The 26,597-nt window shown below is 39.1% G+C and overlaps 1 protein-coding gene across 1 annotated transcript; it reads left to right on the top strand.

Annotated features, from left to right (window-relative positions):
* Positions 1 to 22,179: 22,179 nt before the first annotated feature.
* LOC138889110 (secreted RxLR effector protein 161-like) lies at positions 22,180 to 22,656 on the top strand. The gene has a single exon (XM_070171671.1). It carries the CDS (start codon positions 22,180 to 22,182, stop codon positions 22,654 to 22,656), a length of 477 nt encoding a protein of 158 aa, XP_070027772.1.
* Positions 22,657 to 26,597: the final 3,941 nt, after the last annotated feature.

Genomic DNA, 26,597 nt, shown 5'->3' with positions numbered 1-26,597 from the left:
TTAGATTTTAAGGAAAATGATGCCAAGAAGTGATTTGATTTCAATTGGAGTAGAATTGAGCAAAAAGGGTGGAAACATGCAAAAACTCCCCAGTGACTCCGCATCTGCGGAAGGATGGTCGCAGAAGCGACCCCGCTTCTGCGAGAAAATGACCACTTCTGCGGAAATGGCTGAGCATGCAAGAAACCGCATCTGCTGTATAATGTCGCTTCTGCAGTGGCGCATCTGCGCCTTTTGCACCGCATATGCGATTACAAAATTGTACAGGGAATCCCGCATCTGCGAGTGGATTTACGCTTCTGCGGTAGCGCATCTGCGCTTTTGGTGTCCGCATCTGCGGTACCAAGCATATCTCTATACGTCGCTTCTGCGATAAGGAATCCGCATCTGCAGAACCATATCTGCGTGAATTGTTCCGCAGGTGCGGTGGACAGGCATCAGATCTGGGCAGATTAGTCATTTCACATTTTGTCAACTGCAAACCATTTTTATACTCGTCCAAGCAGATATCTTAGGGATCTTTTGGCATATTTTTAGTTCTGAGGGCTTGAGAGAACAAGGTTGGAAGCTAGGCTTTGCACACACTTTGGTCTTGAAGATTTGAAGCTTGTGGTTAAGGATTTCCTACCCAGTTATGTTGCTTTCTTCATTTCCTTGCTTTGTATTGTATATCTAAGTGTGTAGTATTTTATCCAACATTTGAATCTTGTTTATGAGAATATTCATGTTTGAAGTGTGGATTAAATACCTTGTTGTGCTTAAGTATTGAATGAACACTAGTATGAGTAGCTAAATATTTAATCTAAGGTTTTGAAGAAACCTATTGAAGGATGAACTTCTTGTTATGTTAATATAGATTGCTTGGTTGAATCTCTATTTGTGTCAACTACGTTCTTGTTATAGTTAATTGATAGGATCCTCAATTAGCTGTGCCTATTTAGTGTACATAACTCGGGAGAGAGTACATATTTAGGTAATTGTTGAACAACACCACTCCCAAAATATCTGAGAGATCAATAACTAAGGGTTTAAAGGCAGGATTAGGGATAATGAAGCCTTGGGTGTAATCTAAAGTAAGCTGTAATAAATAAATCCAGCTAGCGTAACTTGGGAAAGTGCGTCTAGTAAATTGTCGTGATTACTCGGGAGAGATTTACGGTAATAAGAGTGCTTATGATTGATAGAGGCAATTAGGCGAATCTATGTGAAACATAACTGGAAGGGATTAATTAGCATTAACTCGCTCATATTTGTAAAATCATGAAATACATTGGATCGTTACTCGAGTGTAATCCCGATGCAACCATACTTGTAGCCATTGATCATTTTACTTGCTTTCTAGGTTAGTTTACATTTCTGCATTTAGATATAAATATTTTCCAAAAATAAATTCTAAGTGTTTGGCATCGCGCGATAAGTGATAATTTTCTTACATTTCTAATCGCCTACATATTGTTCTCTGTGGGATTCGACCCCGACTCATAGTTGGGTAAATTATATTGCATGTGACCGTGTCCATTTACTTTTTAGTAGTGGATTTGGACGACATCAATTTTGGCGCTGTTGCCGGGGAACAATTTGGCGTAATTTAGGTTGTTTGAGAAATAAGCGTAAGTGCTTGGGTCCAAACTTGTGAATATTTGTGTAATTATTTTTTTTACCTTGGTCTATTTTTATTGTTTATTTCTTATTTATTTTCTTAGTTTTGAAAAATGGCATCATATAATAAAAATTGGTCGGATGGTAGTTGTTCATACTTTGATGACCCTTGTCCTTATTGTGGAGGACCACACTCATGGCAAAATTGTTTAAATTCTCCCGGGGGTGGATTTTCCGCACAATCTCAAACCCATGAGTGGAGTATATGTGATAAGTGTGGTTTTCAAAATGGTCATTGGGATGATTGTGCTTATTTGTCCTTCCCTTCCCCAAGCCCTCGCTATGATGATTCTACTTCTTGTGATAAATTATAGGGCTATGGAAGTGGAAGAAGTTGAGCATGGCCGAAATGGAGAGTTCAAGCTCATATTAGAATGCCTACTTGAAGGAGGAAACAAAAAACAAAGTGCCTTGGAGGAGCTTTTGGAGAATAGTCTCCAAAATGACTTGGCACTTGTAAGTTTGAATGTGCAAATGGAGGAAATGCTTGAAGCGTTAGAGGTCCAAAAATCCTCGGAAGTTAATGATAGCCAAGAAGTTTCCTTAGATGTGGAAGCCGAAAATCCTCCCTTGGCACTTGAACAAAACCAAGAAGAACTCTCAATTGCTCAAAATGAGAAGATGATGCTCATGTTGGAGACCATTCTTGAAAATAAGGAGAAACACAACTTTGCACTCGAGGACTGGAAACAAGGTTTGGCTCACCATGATGAATATATCCGCACTTTGGAGGATCAAATACAAATATTGGTTGAGGCTCACTATGCCCACCAACTTGAGAGTGTGGAAGGAAGACAAGAAAAGTCCAATTCCTAGGAAGAAAGTGAGCTTTACTTTGAGGATTCAAGAATTAAACATCCACCAACCGACTCCATGAGTGTTAATGATGCTGAGAAAAATATGGAATTATAGTCAACCGGTGTAAATAAAAATGTGGTTGAAATTGACTCTAATCCGGGGGGAAAAAGAGGATGTCAAAATCCGAAAAAAATTGCAAAGTGAAGGTTTGAAGTCACATTCCAAGCATTTTTCAACGTTGGAACTGTATGGTGATATGGAAATTGAACTACACGAGTCAATGAGGGATTTCTAGGAGGAAAGGCAACAACCATACATTTTACAATTTGAGGAAACAAGAAAACAAAATGACATTCCTCACATGAGAGCCAAGAAGTACAAAATGAAGAATTTAAGGATTGTCTTGATCATCGACTTACCACCCCCCGTTGCTTGTGGTTAAAAGCTTGATTCCAAGCTAGGTGCCCAGTTCATATCATCCAAGTGGCGATAAAAGTGGTAGTTTGCGTCGTGCCACGACGTTAAATGCGGCGCTTGCTGGGAGGCAACCCATTGTTTTCAAAAAATTTGGTCATTTTTAAAATCTTCCATTTTAGAATAGCTTAGAATAATATTTGTAACTTATCCGCCAAGTTTTAGATTTTTTGGAGTTGAATTGAGCAGGTCGGAGTGGTCCGGAGGTCCAAAACCAGTAGCTGCAGAATCAGTGTATCAATCTTCTAGCGTTACCGCATCTGCGGATCTTTGGTTGCAGATGCATTAATGCAAAAGCAATTTTACAAGCTCAGAAGAGGCACTCCTCACAGAAGTGGCCATAAGGCCGCATAAGCAGCGAAGCAGATGCGACAAAAGATCCGCAGATACGAAAATTGAGCAGGTCTTAAAATTATAAAACAAATTTAGAAACCTCATTTGCCCAGGTAATTTTTACCCCCAGCCCTGAAACTCCCCATTCTCTAACACACTCCAAATCATCCAACGCGTGTGAATTCTACTACACTCAACTCAGGTAATTCCCTCTTAATCCTCATCTACTTCTCTTCTCTTTTCTTTCTTTTTCTCTTCTTCTTCATTGCCAACATCCCACATTTGTTTTGATTTATTTTATTTGATGTTTTCATTTTTTTTCTTTCGAATTCATGGCTGTTAGTTTTAGGAAGTGAGGGACATTGGTTGAGAGATTCATGTGTGTGCTGCTTTTGTTGAAACAAATGTGGGGGAAATCTGAGTACCCAATTTGTATAAAAAAAAGGTCTTTTTCAAGTGCTTGCAAGATGTTCGACAAATTATTTACAAGAAATCTCTTGCTAAACACCGTAAAATCAGTCTCACTAGAATTATAATCTAATGTACTGCACTAATTTAGAAGTCTTGAGTATAAATTAGGTGCCAAAAACTGGGTTTGAGAAAGAAAAATTAAAAAAAATCTGGGCAGTGTAAGAACTTGACGAAATCCGCAGATGCGGTCAATTTTTCGCAGATGCACTATCGCACCTGCGATCAAATATTCGCAGATGCGATTTCTGAAAAGCTAGGGCAAAACCACAGATGCGGTCGAAGAACCGCTTCTGCGGTCATAGTTCCGCAGATGCGAAAACTGGGCAGAAATACAAATTCCAGTGGCTTTGCAACACTGTCTTCCCGGGCCCGTTCATCCTATTTTTTGGCTTGATTGCAGTGTTTTAATCTGCTTAACATGATTCTATTACCCGACTGACTTTGTTTTGATTTTATGTAGGTGCTTCGAGTTAAAATGGACCCAAACATAAGCGCACAACAACATGAAATTGAAGAAGAAGTTGAGGAACCATATGATGAATCACGCTTCATGTCAGTTGCATGTGAGCGTTGATATATGCATGACCTCATAAATAAAAGGATAGTGCTTGAAAAGGGCATCAATGAAGAAAATTGGCCGAGAAGCTCCCAGATTTCCATGCCCATCTCCATACATCCGGATGGTCGTGCTTCATTCCCACCCCATGCAAAGCTAATGAGGAGTGGGTTCGTGAATTCTATGCCAACCTTAGGCGCACAGATTTTGCAAGCCCGCAAATCGTCGTCAGAGGAAAATTGGCGAGGTTTTGGATAGAACAAATAAATGACACTCTTGGGATTCCTAACTATCCAATAGAGCCGGTGCAAGAGAAAGATCATTGTGAAAATGGGGAATGGCTTGTCTCCAAACTCTACCCTCCTAGCCTGAGAGCCAAATGGGGTAACCGGAGAAAAGGGTTGAAATCAATTGACTTCATTGCTGAAGTAAAAATGTGGTTGTACATCATATGCAATCGGGTGTCTCCTTGTGGGAATGTCTCAGATGTCTCATACACCTGGGCTTTGATTATTGCATGCCTCCTGGACAACATTCCTATGAATGTCGGTCACTACATCCTACAGGAGATGAAGGGGTATTTGCAAGACAAGGATGCAGGGATGATGTTCCCTTCATTGATCACCCAGCTGTGCATGAGAGCAGAGGTTGAGGTGTGTGGCACCAATCGATGGCTACCAGCTGATAAACCTTTTCATCCACTGAGAGTGACAGGAGAGGGTAGTGTAGTCAAGAGTAAGAAAAGGAATATCACCACCAAGGCTGCTGGTTCAGAGTTATCTTCACAGGCAGCTGCGCCTGAGGGACCATTCGGGGTGCTAAACTCCGAGCTTGCATCTATTCGGGAGTTAGTATCATAGCTTCCGAGTGGGCCTTCATCCTCCCAGCCTAGACCTTCATACTTCTCCAGGAACAAAATTCAGAGTTACTTAGATGCGCAGCAGAGTCAGAAAGATTCTCTTAAGAAGATGGCAGCATTAGTGACCAGACTTGAGGGAGTATACGACACCTTGGACAAGGCACATGTAGACCTCCAGTCAGACTTTGAGAAGGAGAAGAAGAAGAACAAGAAGAAGGGCAAATTCATGATAAAAATGTGGAGAGGCATAAAGTCCATCTTCAAATGGGGAAACCTAGGCAAGAAGATACCAGTGGCGGCCAAAGATGATAGCGAGGAGTATTCCTTTATGTCAGAGACTGTTGGTGATGATGGTAATGATGATGATGCTGAGGAGACTGATAGTGATGAGTCCACGAGCGACGCACAACACTGATCTGCCGTCCTCCCATAATTTGCTAGTCTGATGCAGACCTCAAGGAGACCCTCAAACTGTTTATGCTTTATATTTGATATTGTGCAATGAGGACACTGCAATGATTTTAGCTGGGGGTGGCTGTAGGAGTATACTTATTCATACTTTGATATTGGTGGCTAATTTTGTTACTATGGATATTGTGTGCCCTCGCTAGGCTTATTATTGTGCTGCTGTGGATATTGTGTGCCCTTGCTGGGCTATTTTGTATAGCAGGTGCTCTTGTCGAGCTTGGTGTGATTAGTCTATTTCTATTTTTCTTTCATTATTTATTTTCTTTAGCAGATTGTTGTTATTAGTATAAGTGCTTTTATTTTAGTAACCTTTTTTAGTAGTTTTGTTTTCTTTTATGTTTATTTCCTTAAGTACTATTTCCTTGGGTTTTCTTCATGCTACGGTTCTTTCCCAAGGAACATTTTTGAAGTGAACCGGGTGACTTTTTCCTATGATAGATGGCGTGACAACTTACTTAAGGGAATTAGTCTTATTTTGCTAGGAGGAGTCTTTTGGATTATTTGGTACTGATTAAATTAGTCTCTTGAATGTAAAATATGAATCAAGAATACCCCTTCGAATTTTGATGTTGAACTAAAACAAGTAAGTTGCATGGTGAAGAAAAAATTTTGTGATAAAATTTTGGCTCTTTTAGTGACTCTCTGTACACTAGTTTGAATAATATTGCTCTATATGCTATTATTAGAGAATGAAATTGATCCATCTTGATTAATTCATGTGCCATGTGTGTTAGTGTTTGTACAAATAAATCTTGTGTTTACTTCTATCATCTAGAACTTGCCTAGTTGGTCTTTCAACGCTAATGATAGTATGTTTGGTTGGAGGGATGAGCTTAGGCATTCTTTGTTTTATTTGCAAAACCTCTTTAGCCTTTCAAGCCTACCTTTGTATAAATAATATCACTAGCACCCTATTTGAGCCTTTAAACCTTTTCTTTGGCCAACTCATTACAAATCGTTTCCCTTTTGTAAAATAATTCCCAATTTTGAACTCGTCCCTCCTTGAACATTGAGAATGAGGCTAAAAGCCTAAGTTGGGGGTGTAGTGTCAGAGTGAAAATTGGTAAGGTTGTACATTGAGTATATGGTCATATACCTCAAAGTGTGTGTATTAATTTATTCAAGCTCTAAAAGAAAAATTGGTATATAAAAAAAGGGAAATATTTGTATGTATATAAATTATGGAGACTTGAAGAAAATTAGAGAGGTATTTAAGGTGGTTCTGTATTGGGAACTAGATGCCAATGAGGCTATGTAGTTTGAAGAGAAACAAAGTGCAAAAGAATGAAAAATGTGAGTAGTGTTCAAGGAGGGTGAAATCACTTGTACCAAAATGCTTATTCGACCCTTCCCTAAACCTACATTACAAGCTTAAAAAGTCCTTATGGGATCTCCAACCAAACATTCTTGAATAGGCGATGAATTAAAATAAGGGCAAGCTTATGGTATGAGATGCTGTAACACTTGAAATTCTTTGTGAGAGTGAGTACTTGGGTAAATTTGTCCCCGATGTTGTATTGTAAATATAGTGATTTTGGGACTTTCTTTCTTATGGTATGTAATGCTTTTGAGTCACTTCTTGAGGCTTATTCTTGTCACTTGATTATTTTTAACTCCCTTGCACATTCTTGAAGTTTCTTTCAAATGAGGGAGTCATTCGGAAAAGATACACATACTTGAGCCTAATTATTACTACCAACCAAATCCATAAGTATGGTGCTTAAATTGGGGAATGTGATATGTAAATGATAGAAATACCACTTGTGTTTTACGTGGTAAATCCTCATTGAATTGTTGGTTTTGATTTGCTTGAGGACAAGCAAAAGCTTTAAGTTGAGGGTGTTGATGAGTGGTGATTTTACCACTCAATCTAGTCTCTTTTCCTTAGCTTTTATGTCCTTTAACTATAATATGAGGTCATTTATGGTGTGTATTGTTAGATTTTCAGGAAAATGATGCCAGGAAGTGCTTTGATTTCAATTGGAGTGATATTGAGCAAAAAGGGTGGAAACATGCAAAAACTCTCCAGTGATTCCGCATCTGCGGAAGGATGGTCGTAGAAGCGACCCCGCTTCTGTGAGAAAATGACCGCTTCTGCGGAAATGGCTGAGCATGCAAGAAATCGCATCTGCGGTATAATGTCGCTTTTACGGTGGCGCATCTGCGCCTTCTGCACCGCATCTGCGATTATAGAATTGTACAGGGCATCCCGCATCTGCGAGTGGATTTATGCTTCTGCGGTAGCGCATCTGTGGTACCAAGCATATCTCTATACGCCGCTTCTGCGATAAGGAATCCATACCTACGGAACTACATCTGCATGAATTGTTCCGCAGGTGCAGTGGACAGGCATCAGATATGGGCAGATTAGTCATTTCACACTTTCTCAACCCCAAACCATTTTTATACTCGTCCAAGCAGATATCTTAGGGATCTTTTGGCATATTTTCAGTTCTGAGGGCTTGAGAGAACAAGGTTGGAAGCTAGGCTTTGCACACACTTTGGTCTTGAAGATTTGAAGCTTGTGGTTAAGGATCTCTTACCCATTTATGTTGCTTTCTTCATTTCCTTTCTTTGTATTGTATATCTAAGTGTGTAGTATTTTATCCAACATTTAAATCTTGTTTATGAGAATATTCATATTTGAAGTGTGGATTAAATACCTTGTTGTGCTTATGTATTGAATGAACACTAGTATGAGTAGCTAAATATTTAATCTAAGGTTTTGAAGAAACTTATTGAAGGATGAACTTCTTGTTATGTTAATATAGATTGCTTGGTTGAATCTCTATTTGTGTCAACTACGTTCTTGTTGTAGTTAATTGATAGGATCCTCAATTAGTTGTGCCTATTTAGTATGCATAACTCGGGAGAGAGTGCATATTTAGGTAATTGTTGAACAACACCATTCCCAAAGTATCTGAAAGATCAATAACTAAGGGTTTAAAGGCGGGATTAGGGATAACGAAGCCTTGGGTGTAATCTAAAGTAAGCTGTAATAAATAAAGCCAGCTAGCGTAACTTGGGAAAGTGCGTCTAGTAAATTGTCGTGATTACTCGGGAGAGATTTATGGTAATAAGTGCTTATGATTGATAGAGGCAATTAGGCGAATCTATGTGAAACATAACTGGAAGGGATTAATTAACATAAACTCGCTCATATTTGTAAAATCATGAAATACATTGGATCGTTACTCGAGTGTAATCCTGATGCAACCATACTTGTAACCATTGATCATTTTACTTGCTTTCTAGGTTAGTTTACATTTTTGCATTTAGATATAAATATTTTCCAAAAACAAATTCTACGTGTTTGGCATTGCGCGATAAGTGATAGTTTTCTTACATTCCTAATCATCTACATATTGTTCTCTATATGATTCGACCCCGACTAATAGTTGGGTAAATTATATTGCATGCGACCGTGTCCATTTAATTTTTAGTAGTGGATTTGGACGACATCAGTATGCACATGAGGTTCAAGTATTATAGTAGAGCTTCAAGTTGATGATGTAAATCCTACCTATGTGGAAGGGAGTTAAAAAAGAGATAGAAGATACGATGCAATATTTAAAGCTAATTAAGGTACATGTGAAGAATGTATGAGATGCCCAAGTACATAAGGTTATGAATAGTCCAGATATCAAATATGGGACTTGAAGCATCGTAATTCTAAATCAAGTAATGACAGTGGTGTTGTTGGTGGCATATTTTCCAGCCTGTGGTTTCCAGATACAGAGAGGTCTAGTTAAGAGATTAAAGAAGTGTTAGAGACGATATGCTGTCTTGCTTTATTGTTCCAGAATAAGTTAAGTAAATCTATGGTGCTAGAAAATTAAAGGATGGTTGCGAGTAGTATACATAGATATTTGTAGGTCGCAAGTTAAACTATGGTAGAGTGACAAAGTTTTAGGTAGATAGGTGTGAGGATAAGAAAAGGTGGGTGAGAAGGTGATGAGAATAGGTAAGGCCTCGAGATTAAGCCCATCAAAAAAAGAGGGTGGATGAATTCCATAAGTTATAGGAAGCTCAGTATAGCCTGAATGAGCTCAGAGGAGTCTAAGACTAAGAGTGATTTGAAGAGATGAAATATTTCACTAGTAGTAGAATAAGGGTTTAATTGTGATAAATGATAAGTGGATGACATTTAGGCCATTGATTGAGTAATGATTTAGAGAAAAAGGGATCTCATGAATTGCACAGGATTAAAATGCCCTCATAGGATGAACTACGTTGTGATTCTATGAAATACGGTTAATGAAGTATTGTATCGTCCCTAGGTGGATTAGATAAATAACTTCAAATGTTCCCCGATGAGACGTGAGACCTAACCATAATGTATTACGTAAGAGATTTCAAGTGATCAGTGGTAGATTATAGGTCAACATTAAGGTGAACCAACAATAGGCAGGTAAAATTTTCAAAGTATGAGATGAGATTAGGCCATCATTCTTAAGATGAACTATAATGAGAAAGAACTAAAGGACTAATATTTATACATATAAGATAAGCAGCGGGAGATTAACGTGGAGATGGGCAGAAAACCTCAATAATAATAAATCGAAGTAAGTGTTATGGCATAGTATGACCTACCTAGATATAGTAAATTCATAAGGATAGATAACCGAGGCTATGAAACAAGATATATCAATAGTCGCAAGTTCGACAAGTACCATGCAAAGAACTTTAGTACACCTATAGATGCCAGAGGGACAATTTGTCATTGTTCTATATATGTTTACAAAATGAGGCCCAAATATTGGCTAAAATCTGAAGGAAAAAGGAGAGAAGAGTCACATAGGTTTCCTACCATAATTAAACCCACCTACACCCCCCAAAACCTAATCATTTTCCACTCTTTCCCCACCGTCACCTGTTCCCTCATTTCTCAAATGCTCTCTAACTCTAACCCTAATTCACCCTTGTCGTCACTCACCTACTGACCTCCTATGGTGGTTCTTCACCACCTCAGGCCTCTAATAGCCTCCTGCATGCTATGGTATCTCCATTTCTTGGATCCTTGAGGACAAGGGACCTAGGCGGTCTGTTTACACCTTGGGGGTTTCTTGCCTATTTCAGGCTATTTGACTCGACCTTGAGTAAGATCTTTCTCATTTTTATCCATGAACTCTTGAGTCTATGTTCTCATATCTGTTTCACTTCTAAAAAAACACTAATTTTATTTTGATTTTCTCAGATCTGTACAGATCTGAGACGGACTTCACATGTTTTTGATGTTTAGCTTAAACCATATATATTTCTATGTATATCACCTCATATTTTACTTTTTTTTTTCGTGAATTTGGAATGCTAAATGCTATGATTTATGTTAATTTGAAGTGTTTTATTTGTAGGAATGATTCGGGAGCAATTGGGGGAGAAATGCACAATATTTGAGCCAAAATGAACAAAACCGGACGAATCGAGCATTTAGGCGCCACAGGCAGCGCCTGGCGCCACCTGTGGCGCTGGAGGCAGAATGGAAGTTTGAGGCAGCACCCTGGTGGACGCTTGGCACTACACAAGGCGCCAGTGATGTGATTTTGTCCAATTTCGCCCGGGACAAGGTTATTTCGGCCCTAGACCTACCCAACACGTATAAAAGTAAGACTAAACCTATTTTTGGAAAGGAGAGACACCACTTTGGAGGGATCTAACACACTTTGAAGTGGAATTCACGTGGGGCAACAGATACCATGTTTGGAGGAGGCTTCTAACAAGTTTTTCTTCTCTTCTTTTCCTTTAATCTCATAGTTTATTTGTTCTAGAGTTTTGGGTGCTACATGAACGTTGTAGTTTGAAGCTTGAATTGTTCTTATTATTTTATCATATTGGTTTATTTATTCAATCTTGTGCTTAATTATTTGATTGCTTGATCACCAATTGAATACTATCTACGAATCTAGGATTGAACTCGGGAGAGGGAATTCTAGATTGCATATAAGATTGAGTAGAGCAAGATCTTAACTCTGAGGGGGAGCGGATTTGCGGTTAGGATAGGAATATACCTAATCGCCTTGCTTGGTTATTATACGGGAATTATAAATGCATTCTTGTTAATCCTAATTCCATAGGAATATAGGCGTTAGGTTAGCTTCAATAGGCGAGTTGTACTTCGGAAGAAGGCTACGAGCAATATTAACCCCGTCAATCAATAAAAGATAAATTAATTAGACGATTTTAGTGGAAAACTCAACGAGATTGTTAGCTGACCCATAACTCTAGAATGTTCGCTCACATTGAATTCATCTCTATAATTCGCCAACTTATTTTCTTTAATCTCTTTATTTGTTACTCTGGATTAAATTTTAGTTAAATATCCATATTTTAGGATTCACTTAAATAGATTAATTATTTGGTTTAATTTAGTTGATAGTTAATCATAAGTCCCTATGGGTACGATATCTGGACTTACAATCCTAAATTACTTGTCGACCACATATACTTGCGTGTGCATTTGGGAGCAACAAATTTCTGGCGCCGATGCCGAGGACTTAGAAATTAACTAGTCTACTAGATTAGATTTTTACTTTTTGTCTACTCAAGTTTTTTTTATTATTACTATTTTTATCTTAGTTTACTATTTACTATATTTGTTGATATGACATCTTGGAATGATAATTGGTCGAATAATGGTTATCCTTATTATGGTGATCCTTGTCCATATTGTAGAGGGCCACACTTAGGGAAAAATTGAGCATCTCAATCTGATGTGTGGTATTTTTGAAATGTTTGTGGTTGTCAAGGTGGCCATTGAGATGGTTGTCCTAATTCTTATTATCCTTCTCAGAGTTTTTATTATAATGTTTCTAATAATCTTTATGAGTTTGATAGGAGCAATGAAGTGGAGGATATGGAAAGCATGACTCATATTATGGATATGATGAGGCAATTAGCCGAGAAACAGGACATGATGATGAGGCAAGTAGCCGAGCAACGGGACATGATGATGAGGCAAATAGTCGAGCAACAAAGTCTTGATGCCTTAACGATCAAAAGACTCCAGATTAGAATGGATGAATTAATGGCCAATTTCCAAGAAGAACCTCAATTCGATGAAGAGAGCGAGTTCCCACAAGAAGATTATTTTGAAGAAGCAGATATAGTGAACCAATCTTGGCTTGAGGAACAAGCTCAATAGATAAAACCTCATGAGCTTCTTCGTGATGGTCTTTCAAATATGACAGAACAACTGATAGACAAACGAACTAAGCTCAAGCAAGAGATAGACCAATTTGGCTCAGATATCCATGACCTGCAGACTTAATTGAATAAAAAGGTTGAGGCGTCTGATGCCCTACAACCAATTGTCATAGATACTGGCCAACATACAGAGCAGAAAGAGGAATTCCAACAATTTGATCAAATTATTATTAATGATGCCAAGGTTGACAAAGAGTGCAAAATTGAGGATGTCAAAAATAAAGCAATTTTGGAGTTGGAGCATATTGGAACTTATTCTAAACACTTTTCAACATTGTGTTTGGTTGGTGACATGGGAATTGATTCAGTCGAGCATATAGAGGAGTCAAAGGATGAGGAACAAAGTGTTTATATTCTGAAATTTGCCATACCAAGGAGGCAAAATGACATTCCTCACTTAAGGGCCAAGAAGTACAAGATGTGATATCAATTGCTTTGTTCCTTTATTTTCACACCACCGCCCCAGGAACGTGACAGAAAAATTAATGCAAAATTAGGGGTGCAATTCATATCTTCAAAGTGGAAGGAAAAGTGGTGAAAGTGATAGAGTCGTGCAACGACTATAAATAAGGCACTTGTTGGGAGACAACCTAGCCTGTATTTTTATTTTTTATTTTTTTTATATAGTGTCAAATTTCGTGTGGTTTTTGTTTTGCAGAGTAGGGGAAGTCTGAGTACCCGGAGTTGAAGCTGAGGAGCATGTTTGAGCTTTAGTATGGGGTCGTCCCGACCCTTAGTATTGAGGATCATGTCCGAGCTAGGCCCGAGAGGGCCTTAGGGAGTATTTCTCACCCTAGTTTTAATATTTTTCTCTATGATCATGCATCGAGGACTATGCATAATATAAGTGTGGGGTTGGGAAACTACTTTCTGAAGTGTAATTTTACAAAAATATTTTTTTATTTAGTTTTTATTTTATAACTTATAGTAGGCATAGTCTAAAAAACGAAAACTGAAAAAACAAATTTAGAAAAAGTTCGGACTTTTCCCGATGATGGATCTTTTGGACAATTTTCTTGAGGGATAAAGTCTGATTAAAAACACCAAAATGATTTTTTTAGGATAGTTAGGTAGTATCCCTTGGTTTTTCTTAGCGTCGGTTCTTTTCCAAGTGTGTAGCTCAAACCGGGTACTTTATTTTTTTCTTTAGGAGTAGTTTAGGAAGAAACTGAGTCACTCTGAGATATTCATTGACATGGTTGATTCTGGCATATTAGGCTATGACATACATTCTGTTTTCCCATTTATTTGGTTTTAATTGTGAAGCCTAAGTAAAGTAAATAGCCTATTTTGTGACGCCTTTTCTCAGTTGTTTGACTTGTATGCCACATAGTGCAATATTGCTTAAATTTCTTAATTATGTGTGCTTTCTTGACTTGAGAGTTGAACACAACCGTTTTGATTGAGTCATGTGCAACATATGTGTGAGGATTTGTGATTTTCTGTGCTATCCTGTGTAGTCTAGAACTTGCCCCGTGCGTTACTTGAAGCGAAATTGTATGTTGTGCTAATCTAGGAGATGGCGTAAGCATTTTCTTGCTTGATCATGGATGTGCTTGTCACATAGAAATAAAATTTTCCATTGCTAGTCCCTTTGAGCCTATCAACCTTTCTTTTGGCACCCACATTATAAACCATACTCCTATTTTGTTCTTAATTTGAGATAGAACCTTTACCTCATAAGGCACTTAGTCCCTAAAAGAAGTAAGGTTAGAGATTGGGGAGTAGCTTTTGAGTGGAACCATGGAAGGGCCCGTTGGTGCACTAAAGTTGAACTCAAAAGTCACTAGCCAATGAATCTTAATGTATGGAGTGTGTGAAGAAAAGAAAAAAAAAAGAGAAAGGAAAAGAAAAATTGCAAGAAAAGAGAAAAAAATATGATAGTTCAAATAATATAGAAAAAAATACACTCCTCCAATTCTTAATGATTTGTGCTAGTGGAATTATAGAAGTGCTTAATTGAAAAGAGGGCTATGATGTATATGGCAAGTGAATTGGTTGAGAAGAATATGTGCTTGAATTGTGAAAGTATTGCATTAAAGTTCTTAGGAGGGTTAGTCACTATTTCTAAATGTACCATACCCGTCTCTTAGCCTACATTACAACCTTAAAGTCCTAATTGATCCTAGATTTGGCTAGCTTAAATTAGTAGAGATACACACTACGGGCAAGCTTATGGTACGACCACGGTATGCATATGAACTCTTTGTGAGAGTGAGTGAATTTTGTTCAATTGTGCGATATCCTTAATCTATATTCAAAAGTATATTTGAATGTGTGGATTACTATATTTACTCTTTTGTTTGTTGGTAAGGGCACATGATCTCATGAATGATTGGTAATGTTGTAAACTTTCATGTTGGGTAAGTGCATGAATTGAGGGTGCATACTGGTTGCAAGTCGGCTTTTGAAGTTGGGTGGTGACAAATAGTTTGTTGAAATTGATTGAATTGAAGGGTTATATTTGGGCATGCTAAAACGGGAAGAATGTGAAATTTTGTGTGTTCATGCTTGTGTGCCGGTATTGATCATAGTCAAAGGTATAGTGTGTGGTTAAAAGTTAAAGTGCCCCTCTATAATTGATACTTGTACGTAGTTGGAGGTTTATTAGATACTCCCATTGCTCGAGGACAAGCAAGAGTCTAAGTGTGGGGTGTTGATATTTAGCTTAAAGCACATATATTTCTATGTATATCGCCTCATATTTTACTTTTGTTTCGTGAATTTGGGGTGTTAAATACTATGATTTATGTTAATTTGAAGTGTTTTAATGTATAGGAATGATTCAGGAGCAATTGGGGGCGAAACGCGCAAGATTTGAGCCAAAACAAACAAAACCGGACAAATTGAGCATTTGTGCGCCACAAGCAGTGCCTGGCGCCACCTGTGGTGCTGGAAGCACAATGGAAGTTTGAGGCAGCGCCCTGGTGGGTGCCTGGCGCTACCCAGGGCGCCGGTGACGTGATTTTGTCCAATTTCGCCCGGGACAAGGTTATTTCGGTCCTAGACCTACCCAACACGTATAAAAGCAAGACTAAACCTATTTTTGGAGAGGAGAGATGCCACTTTGGAGGGATCTAACACACTATGAAGGGGAATTCACGTGAGGCAACACACAACACGCTTGGAGGAGGCTTCTAACTAATTTTTCTTCCCTTCTTTTCCTTTAATCTCATAGTTTATTTGTTCTAGAGTTTTGGGTGCTACATGAACGTTTTAGTTTGAAGCTTGAATTGTTCTTATTATTTTATCATATTGGTTTATTTATTCAATCTTGTGCTTAATTATTTGATTGCTTGATCACCAATTGAATACTATCTACGAATCTAGGATTGAACTCGGCAGAGGGAATTCTAGATTTCATATAAGATTGAGTATAGCAAGATATTAACTCTGAGGGGGAGCGGATTTGCGGTTAGGATAGGAATATACCTAATCGCCTTGCTTGGTTGTCACGACCCAATCCCCGAACCTGGTCGTGATGGCACCTCTCGTGAAGACAAGGCTACCCAGACCAAGACGGAACACCTCTTTTAGACAGTTAATCATCATAAACAGTAATAACATATAATATAATATTCATAAATTGTGGAATTTAACGATAATAACAACAGGAACCATCCCGGCACAGCCCAAACCGGGGTGTCACAAGTCATGAGCATCTATTAGGGTGTAGGTACAACTACAAGGTCAAAATTTTTACAAAACAGGAATAGTGAACAAAAGGGAGAAAAGCGGTGCTGCGAACGCCGACAGCCACCTCGCTAAGCTCCGATAACTCTGCCTCTGATCAACCAAAATCCGCTACCGGGTGTATAAATACCTGCATCTGCACACAAGGTGCAAGGAGTAATGTGAGTACTCCGACTTAGTGAGTAATAATTACAAATAATGGTTGAACGTATGAAAACACATAAAGGCACAAAGCAATTCCATATCAAGCAGTAAAAATCACTTAAAGCAGTAAATCAGTGAAGAAATCAATTGATATTCCTTTTTAAAACAAGTAAAACAGGTAATTTAATAGGTAAATAACAAGTAGAAATCCGCCCCTCAGGCACAGTATCAATCGCTCAGCATAGTATCAGCCCATCGGGCTCACTGTCAGTACAGTATCAGCCCCTCGGGCTCAGTATCAATCACTTAGAACAGTATCAGCCCCTCGGGCTCACTCTCAGAATAGTATCAGCCACTCGGGCTACCTCACAATCACTCATATCAGCCCCTCGGGCATAGTATCAATCACTTAGCATAATGGGTACCCGCGCTCACTGTGGGTGTGCAGACTCCGGAGGGGCCCCTTACGGCCCAAGCGCTATATCAAGCCACCTTGTGGCATCATCACTCGGCACTTGGCCTCACATCACTCGGCACTCGGCCTCACATCACTCGACACTTGGTCTCACATCACTCAAGCCACCTCGTGGCATATAAAGTATCTCAGGCCCTCGGCCTCATATCACTCAGCATATCCTCACATATGGCCCTCGGCCTCACTCAGTCCAAAAATCATCACAAGCCCCTTGGCATTAGTAAAACAGTAGTTTCTAGCCCAAACATGATATAGAAATATCATTTACGTTTCAAATCTAAGTAAAAGTGGCTGAGTTTGTAAAACAGTAGATATCAACAGGAGTGAGTTCAAATAATAAGTCAAGCAGTGAGGAAACAGTGATGAAAATTCCCGAAGGGTTCAAATAGTTGGCACGAAGCCCATAATATGGCAATCAGCCCAAATCATGATGACAACAAATGAATTTCAGTCAAATATTCAGTAAAATCATCAATCGGGATGGACCAAGTCACAATCCCCGGTAGTAAAAGACCCCACTCTCATCATCCAACGCGTATCTTGCCTCAATATAGCACTACGATGTGCAAATCCGGGGTTTCAAACCCTCAGGACATCATTTACAACCATTACTCACCTCGAACTGGCTAATCCTCTAGCTCGCGACACCTTTGCCCCTCGAATTGGCCTTCACGCGCGTCGAATCTATCCAAAATCAGAACAAATACGTCACAATATGCTAAGGGAACAAAGCCCAAGCGAAAACATTCGAAAAATATCAAAAATCCCGAAATTAGCAAAACCCGAGCCCCGGGCCCATTTCTCGAAAAATCAGAAAATTGACAACACCGGATTCCTTATCTCGCCACGAGTCTATACATATAAAATTTACCAAAATCAGAGTCCAAATGACCCCTCAAATCCAAATTTGAAATATTAAAACTCAAGCCCTAGTTCTTCCTCTTTTGCTAAATTTCCATGGATTCCAAGATCAATTTCACAATAAAAACATATTTTTAGTTCATAGGACTTACCTCCAATCACTTCCCGTCGAAACCCCCTTCAATTCACATCCAAAAGCTCTCAAGGTTGCTCAAAAATGGAGGAAATGTGTTTGGATTCGCGTATGAAATGTTTTTAACATTCTGCCCGGATCACTGTAACTAACTCTATGTGATCGCAACAGGCCCTAAGCGATCGCATAGACCAAAAACTCCATGGTCTCAAATTACCCTATGCGGTCGCAACAAGCCCTATGCGATCACAGTGCCTTACCAAACAACATTGTGCGATCTAAACCCCTTCATACGATCGCATTGAACAACCAAACAACCCCTAAAATCCTTCTATGCGATCGCAGCCCTTTGTGCTATGCGATCGCATAGAGCAAAATTGCTCTGCACTGACTGCTGCATTTCTGCAGCATTTTCCAACTTCAAAAATTCCCGTTAACCATCTGAAATCACCCTGAGGCCCCCGGGACCTCAACTAAAGGCGCCAACCCATCCTAAAACATCATTCAAACTTGTTCCAATCATCAAAACACCACAAACAACACCCAAACCATCAAATTACATCGGATCCAAGCCTAAATTTCTTTAAAACTTCCGAAATACACATTTGATCAAAAACCCGACCAAAACCCCTCCGAATGATCTGAAATTGTGCACACACATCCAAAATCACCTAACGAAGCTACTGCAACTTTCGAAATTCCATTCCGACCACCGTATCAAAATCTCACCTACCAACCAAGATTCGCCAAAATACTAACTTCGCCAATTCAAGCCTAATTCTACTCCAGACCTCCAAAATCAATTCCGATCACACTCCTAAGCCACATATCATCCCCCGAAGCTAATCGAATCACCAGAAATCACATCCGAGCCCTCTAACTCAATAGTCAATATCCGGTTGACTTTTCCAAAATAAGCCTTCCTTAAAGAGACTAAGTGTCTCATTTCCTATCAAAACCAATCCGATTTAACTCTAACACATCGAATACCGATAAAGAAACATGAAGAAGCATAAAATGGGGGAAATAGGGCGGTAACTCACGAGACGACGGGTCGGGTCGTCACATCCTCCCCAACTTAAACAAACGCTCGTCCTCGAGCGTACCCAGAGTTGTCCTAGAAGCCAACCAATAGCTGAACGACTTTACCAAGCATATACCCGGGGTGATCCCATGTCACCCTATCTCTCATAGGTCCGATAACACCATATAGCTGAAATTTCACAATCCATCTAGTCCGTAAACCATAGAACCACATTGCACTTTTCGAAACCATACACACGATCAAAACCTCACATCTATACTCAGAATAAGCCTGAACCAGCTGTAATAACCCATACCTGCAACCTCGGTGCCATTACATGATAAACCACCTAGCTCTAATGCTCGCAACCATAACCTCTATTCGTAGCAGCTGCACATAACGCCTAAATACCGATAGAGAAACTCTTATCGACTGAAATCTCATTCCAACACTTTCATATACTGCTAATGATACTGACACACGCAATAAACCGAAACCATTTCTCAGGTTAACCATTCATGAGGCCATTTCCCCTCTGGCAATTACCATAGCAAATTTGAACTGAACCTCGATATTAACCCCTTAAACATGCTGAATTCGAATCTGTTTGTATTCATTAATGATCCCAACGATCCCTTCTGACCAAACACACCACTCTGGTGACATGACATATCAATACATGCCTAAACCACAACTTGCATAATACGTGCACCAATAAGAAATAGTCCGAACATACTCAAATCATGAAAATGACTCAACTGAGAGAGTTGTACCTGAAACTCACCAGTTCTGCCACAACACAAGGCTGAGACCCTGTCTCACATCATAGAAATAGGACACACAAATTTGACCCGCAATGTCATGTTTCCACACAGCTTTGCTGCAACGCGCGATCCTATCCAAATACTACTCCACATGAAACACCTCAAGTCACTATGCTTGAAATTGACAACCATGCTCAATTGATGTCTGGAGCCAAATCAAATTATTACCCCTACGGTGAAACAAATAACACACACCACGCAAACCTAATAGAACATAACCGGTACGTTATTCACGGAGCAATACCCAATTACTCATCCCGCTCGACTTCCACTACTACAACTCATATCGGAGCTAGACGATCCGGTGCCCAGCACCAAATTAATACCGAAATCAACAACCTCGCCCGGCGACATGCCTAGCCATATGAAACTCATCTGAAAAGTCCCCCAATACCAGAACTGAATTAATGATAGCAACCTTTGCACTGACATCCATCACGAATGCCCAATTACGAAAGCAATCTTTCCCAACCGTCCACTGGTCCTTTGAAATATAAACCACTCTACTAGAACATATTCCAATGCAATTCATCACTCAACTCGTGGCATTTTCGGTATTGCCCGTAGCGCAATAGTTCAGAATTGCTCAACACTAAGAAAACCAGTCTGAATTCCGACGTTATATCCAAAATCTAACATACCAGCAAACAAAGATCCACTCGAGCCTCCAAGTAGTTGAAAGAAAGAATAAGACTCTTGAAGACATGACTATGACTATGCTTCTTTCTAGTAAATTGCCCCATAGCTTCTGGGCAGAGGCTGTAAATACTGCATGTTACATTATCAATATATGCATGACTAGACCTCTTGTAGAGAATACTCCCTATGAGTTACTTAAAGGGAGAAAACCAAACATATCCCATCTTAGGGCATTTGGTTGCAAGTGTTTTGTGCACAATAATGGAAAAGACTCCCTAGGTAAGTTTAATCCCAGAAGTGATGAGTGAGTATTCTTGGGATATTCTTCATGTAGCAAAGCATATAAAGTGTTTAATAAAAGAACTTTGTGTGTAGAAGAAAATGTACATGTAGTATTTGATGAAACTAACATTCTTTCTAAGAGACAGGAACATGAAGATGAAGCCATTAGATTGGTAAAGGACTTAACTGAAGCCTCAACACAAGTCAAAGTGGCACCAACAGAAGGAACAAGTGATGGAACAGGTTCTTCCATCCAGAGCAGCCTGACAGGGGGAACTAATTAAAGAAGAATTGAAAAACATCTATTAAAGGAACCTGTTCATGACTATGTTCCTCAGCAACAGAACATGGGAGAAACATATAGTAGAAACCAGTTGGTTGTGAAACCTCACAAGCATCAAAGTTCTCATCTTATTGAGAACATTATCACTGATCCAACATCTGGAGTCAAAACTAGATCACAATTAAAGAATATGTGTGCTTTTGATGCCTTTCTACCTTTTATTGAACCTAAAAATGTTGTTGAGGCTTTGCAGGATGTATATTGGGTGATTGCGATGCAAGATAAACTGAATCAGTTTGAGAGAAGTCAAGTTTGGCATCTAGTTCCAAGACCCAAGAACAGATCAGTCATTGGTACAAAGTGGGTCTTCAGAAACAAACTTGATGAAAATGGAACAGTTACAAGAAACAAGGCAAGACTGGTGGTCCAAGGTTATAGTCAAGAGGAAGGCATAGATTATGATGAGACTTTTGCTCTTGTTGCAAGACTAGAAGTAATTAGACTTCTCATAGCCTTTGCAGCACACATGGAATTCACTCTTCATCAGATGGATGTCAAAAGTGCCTTCCTTAATGGCTCTCTGAAGGAAGAAGTGTTTGTGAAACAACCTCCAGGGTTTGAGAGCAAGGAATGTCCTGAGCATGTGTACAAGTTAGACAAGGCTCTCTATGGACTCAAGCAGGCCCCAAGAGCATGCTATGAATGATTGTCCAAATTCCTACTGGAACATGGTTACAAAAGAGGTAAAATTGATAGTAACTTATTCTTAAGGGAAAAAGGTAAGGATCTCCTTGTTGTACAAATATATGTTGATGACATAATCTTTGGGGCCACCACTGATAAGCTAAGTAAGGACTTTGCAAAATTAATGGGGAGTGAGATTGAAATGAGTATGATGTGTGAGCTTAACTTCTTCTTAGGCTTGTAGATCAAACAAAGTCCTAATGGAACCATGATCCATCAGCAGAAGTATGCAAAAGAGCTTATCAAAAAGTTTAAAATGGAAGAATCAAAAGAAATAGACACACCCATTGCAACTGCCACCAAATTTGACATTGATGAACCTGGTTCATCAGTTGATCAAAACTTGTATAGGGGTATGATTAGTTCACTCTTGTATCTTACTGCAAGCAGACCTGACATTCTTTTCAGTGTAGGGTTTTATACTCGTTTTCAGGGAAATCCAAAGGAGTCTCACTTGACTGCTATCAAGATGATACTGAGATATTTGAAAGGCATTACTGATTTGTGTCTTTGGTACCCCAAAGGTAGTAATTTTAATCTAGTAGGATATGCTGATGCTGATTATGCAGGTTTCCTAGTGGATAGGAAAAGCACCTCAGGTATGGCCCACTTTCTTGGTTCATGTCTTGTGTCATGGGATACCAAAAAGCAAAACTCAGTGGCCTTATCTAATGCTAAAGCTGAGTATGTTGCTGCTGCCTCTTGTTGTGCTCAATTGTTATGGATCAAATAGCAACTGATAGATTTTGGTATTGAAGTTGATTGCATTCCTGTATTATGTGATAACACTAGTGCTATAAGTATGACAAAGAACCCTGTTCATCATAAAAGGACTAAACACATAGATGTTAGGCACCCTTTCTTAAGAGACAACTATGAGAAAGTTCTGATCTCCATAGAATTATGTGCTACTGATAAGCAAATTGATAACATCTTTACTAAAGCACTGAGTAGAGAAAACTTTGAGAGGAACAGGTTGGAATTAGGGATTATTAAGATCACCTAATAGGCCCAGCTCAGAATACAATGAAAAAAAAATTGGCTAGGAATTATTCTAACTTTGTGTAAATATCTAGACTAATTCTTACTCAGTTTTTTACTTTAATCAGCATACTCCTATGACAGGTGTATATATAACTCACTGATCTTTTACAATTTTTTCTCTATTATGGCATTTGAAGCATGTTCAAGAGAGTTCTATATGAAGAACCTGGTTCATCAGTATGGGTTCATATGAAAGTTTAGGTATGTTTTCTATACTCTGCACAATTAGAAAGATTAATAATTCAATCATGAGCAGAAGTCCTATACTTGTAAAATTAGTAGAAAATTCTATCCGTTGAGCATTGAACCAGTTCCGTCCCTCCAGAACTCTAAAACCGCATATTTTGCCAAAAATCTATGGAAACCAAATTTATCATTAAAATGCTGGAATTTCAGTTTGATTAGACTTCTGTTTGACCCCTGAAAAAGCTGCCATTACCTAATTAATGTCTAATTCTCTTTAAATACACATCACATCTCCATCCCTCTTCAAAATTCTAAAACCGTCAAAAAAATCAACTTCAATCCTAATTGCCCTCTTCTCCAAAATTCCCATATTTTCTCAAGAAACAAAGAATCATGTCTAACCCACAAGATCATCATAAGACTCCTCCACCACCATATCCCTCAAATTCATCCTCATCTACTCCACCCATTGAATCTCCGAAACCTAGGTTTAGAAGGCAGAAAATACTTGCCCGAAAAACTGTAGTATCTGGGGCTCTGAGGAAGGTTTTAAATGAAAGGTTGAAAGCTTTCCGAGTGAAAGAAAGCCCAGCTCAAAATTCTGATTCTAACTCTAAGACTGAATCTTTTCAATCCGCGACTGAGGTAGATGGACATGGGTCTTCTGACTCTGATAAGACTCAAGAATTCCCTACTGAGGTAAGTTCATCTATTATTGAAAACTTAGAAACTAGGTTTGTTCTGGTTGGACCCATTAGGGATATTAAGTTGGCTGAGACGAGTAGGAGTGGAGGTAAAAAGAAGTCTGGAAAAAAAGAGAGAGAGAGGGTGCATGTGGTGAAGAGAGGGGAAATGGGAAGGGAGAAGTTCTTGCTATATGTGGGGTTGCACAAGAGAGGTTAGAATAAAGTGGCATGAAGTCAGGGGAAAGTGGGTCTGGGGAGGCTGCTGAGGGATTGGTTCATCTGAGCAAAAGGAGAGAGGAACCCGTTTCATCTACTAAAGATACCCTAGCGGATCTACTGAGAAAGATTGGGGCATGTTATGACCCAAAGAAACGCAAAGCTACCACACCAAAAGCCCCAAATGTTCCCAAGACATCCCAGAAAAGAAAAGCCTCATCCCAAACACCTACTGCCTCTTCAGTGCCTAGGGGTAGAGCTACAAGAAGCAGGGTAAAACAAAGTGAAGCTGATCTACAAAAGGCTTTAGAAGAAAGCAAGAAAAAGAAAATGGACAAAGGAAAGGGAAAGGTTGCAGAATCCTCAGAAGTTGTTGCGGAATATGAGATGGAACTGGTCCATCAAGAGAGGGGTACAATAGTGGAGGTTCCTACACCTAAGCCTAAGAAAACCAAGACTACCTCCAAGAAGTTTTCCTCTGTACCTGTAGCTGTTGAACCCACACTTTCCAAGAGGAGAAGATCTATAGTGAAAGCTAAACAAACAAAGGTTTCTGATGATGAGGATTGGAGTGGAGAAGAAGAAGAAAATGAATCTTAGAAGGAACAGGACAAGCTTGCCATTTTTAGCAGAAGAAAAATCTTGAAAGGTAGATTGTTGAAGGAACTGGTGGAACCAGGGATGATGTGATTGATAGACTGCTTAGCATTTCAGGGATGGAAGGACATGGCCATTCGAATGGAAGAAAGGCTACATAGAAATCAGTTGATTGAATTCATGGCAAATACTGTTGTTAAGGATGGAGTTGGCAGTAGCTAGGTGAAGGGAGTTCAAGTGAAATTTGATGCTGTGAAACTAGGAGAGATTCTGGACATACCCTTTGAAGGGTTTGATGATTATACTAGGCAAATGTGGCCATGCCCGGACTCCCTCCCTACTGCCCTTGAAATCACCAAAAGATTCTGTGATTCTGAGGATGTAAATGAAGCCAGAGCTGTATAGAAGAGTGAGATGAGGCCTCAGCACAAGGTAGTGTTTGAGTTTGTAAACAAATGCTTATTGCCAAGACATGAGAGAAGGTACACTGCCAACTACATGAATCTGGTGCTTATGGAATGCCTTAAGAGGGGAAAACAAATCAACTTGCCTGCACTCATAGTCAAATTTCTAGACAGGGTCATCAATGGTTCCAAGGCTCATGCTACTCCTTATGGCTTCATTCTGACCACGGTTTTGGACAAGCTCAATGTGCCCCTGAAGAAATAAGAAATGGCCTCAAGCAAAGAACACTTTGAGGTCAAAACTCTTCTTGCTTGTGACTATCCAGTCAATGCCATCCCAGTTGAACCTGGTTCATCTCTGAGAACACCCATCAATAGCAAAGTTAGAACTTTGGTTCAGGAGTGTGCTGCTAAGGATGCTGAAATTGCTAGGCTCCAGGCTCGTGTGGTTGAAGTGGAACCTGAGAGGGATGATATCAAAATTGAGCTTGCAAAAGAAAAGGAGAAGAATGATAGAATTCTTCAGAATATGCCGACTCTTCTCCAAACTCAACCCTCTGGTTCCTCCAAGCCTTAGGACTCCTAGTTTCTGATTCCTGAACTAGTTCTAGTAACCAGTGACCCAGATTAGGGCTTTTTCTGTTTTTGCTCATGGTTTGGATGTTTTTATTTCTTTTTGTGGTTTGTTTGTGGAAAAATATCTCTATCAATGACAACTATTGCTATCTCTTGTTCAATGGTTATTCTAACCTTAATAGTTTAAATATGTTTGTTTGATTACTGATGATTGCACCATGATTGCACTTGCAGTTGCCCCAGTGGCCATGAGTACTTATTAATATCTGGAATTCACACTATGTATGCAACTTTTCGATGATGCCAAAAAGGGGAAGAGATAATGTACTTTATACAAATTATTCTGAAATAAGTGATATTTATAACATAATTAACCCAGTCCTTGATGATAAGTAAATTTTCAAAGTTTAGTGTTGATGGTTAAGCTGAGTTCTTACAGGTTCTTTGATCAGTAAAAAAGCACAGAGTTTGTCATCATCAAAAAGGGGGTATTTGTTGGCCCAGGAACAGGTAAAGTTTTGAAGAATGACAAATGAACTCAGTCATGGACCAGGTCCATCTTGTGAAGCACAGTCTTGATCTAAACATGTGAGATGCACATGAAGGAGATGAGCATGAAGAAGATAAGTCATCAACAATATCTCCTGATCTGATCGAAAATGTTGCATATTGGATAAGGGGAGAAGGTCTCCTTATATGAAGCGAACACAATCTGGATAAAAGATAGTGTTGGAGTTTGAGATCTTCAAGGACTCAACTACGATAGAAGATCAACAATTAAGTCCCAATCAAACTGTGATTACTAACCTATTAAATGATAGTGATTGATCTCTTTTACAGGCATTGCACAAATGCAGAAGTTGAATTAAATTGAAAGAAAAAGAGCAAGGTGATTTTGCAAGCAACTTATGTGAAATTGAGTGTGCACTACTGATGCTACTTGAACGAGATAGAAGAACTAGTTC

The sequence above is a fragment of the Nicotiana sylvestris genome, chromosome 4 (assembly GCF_000393655.2).
Source record: "Nicotiana sylvestris chromosome 4, ASM39365v2, whole genome shotgun sequence".
Lineage (NCBI taxonomy): Eukaryota > Viridiplantae > Streptophyta > Magnoliopsida > Solanales > Solanaceae > Nicotiana > Nicotiana sylvestris.
This window is presented reverse-complemented; position numbering and strand designations above follow the sequence as displayed.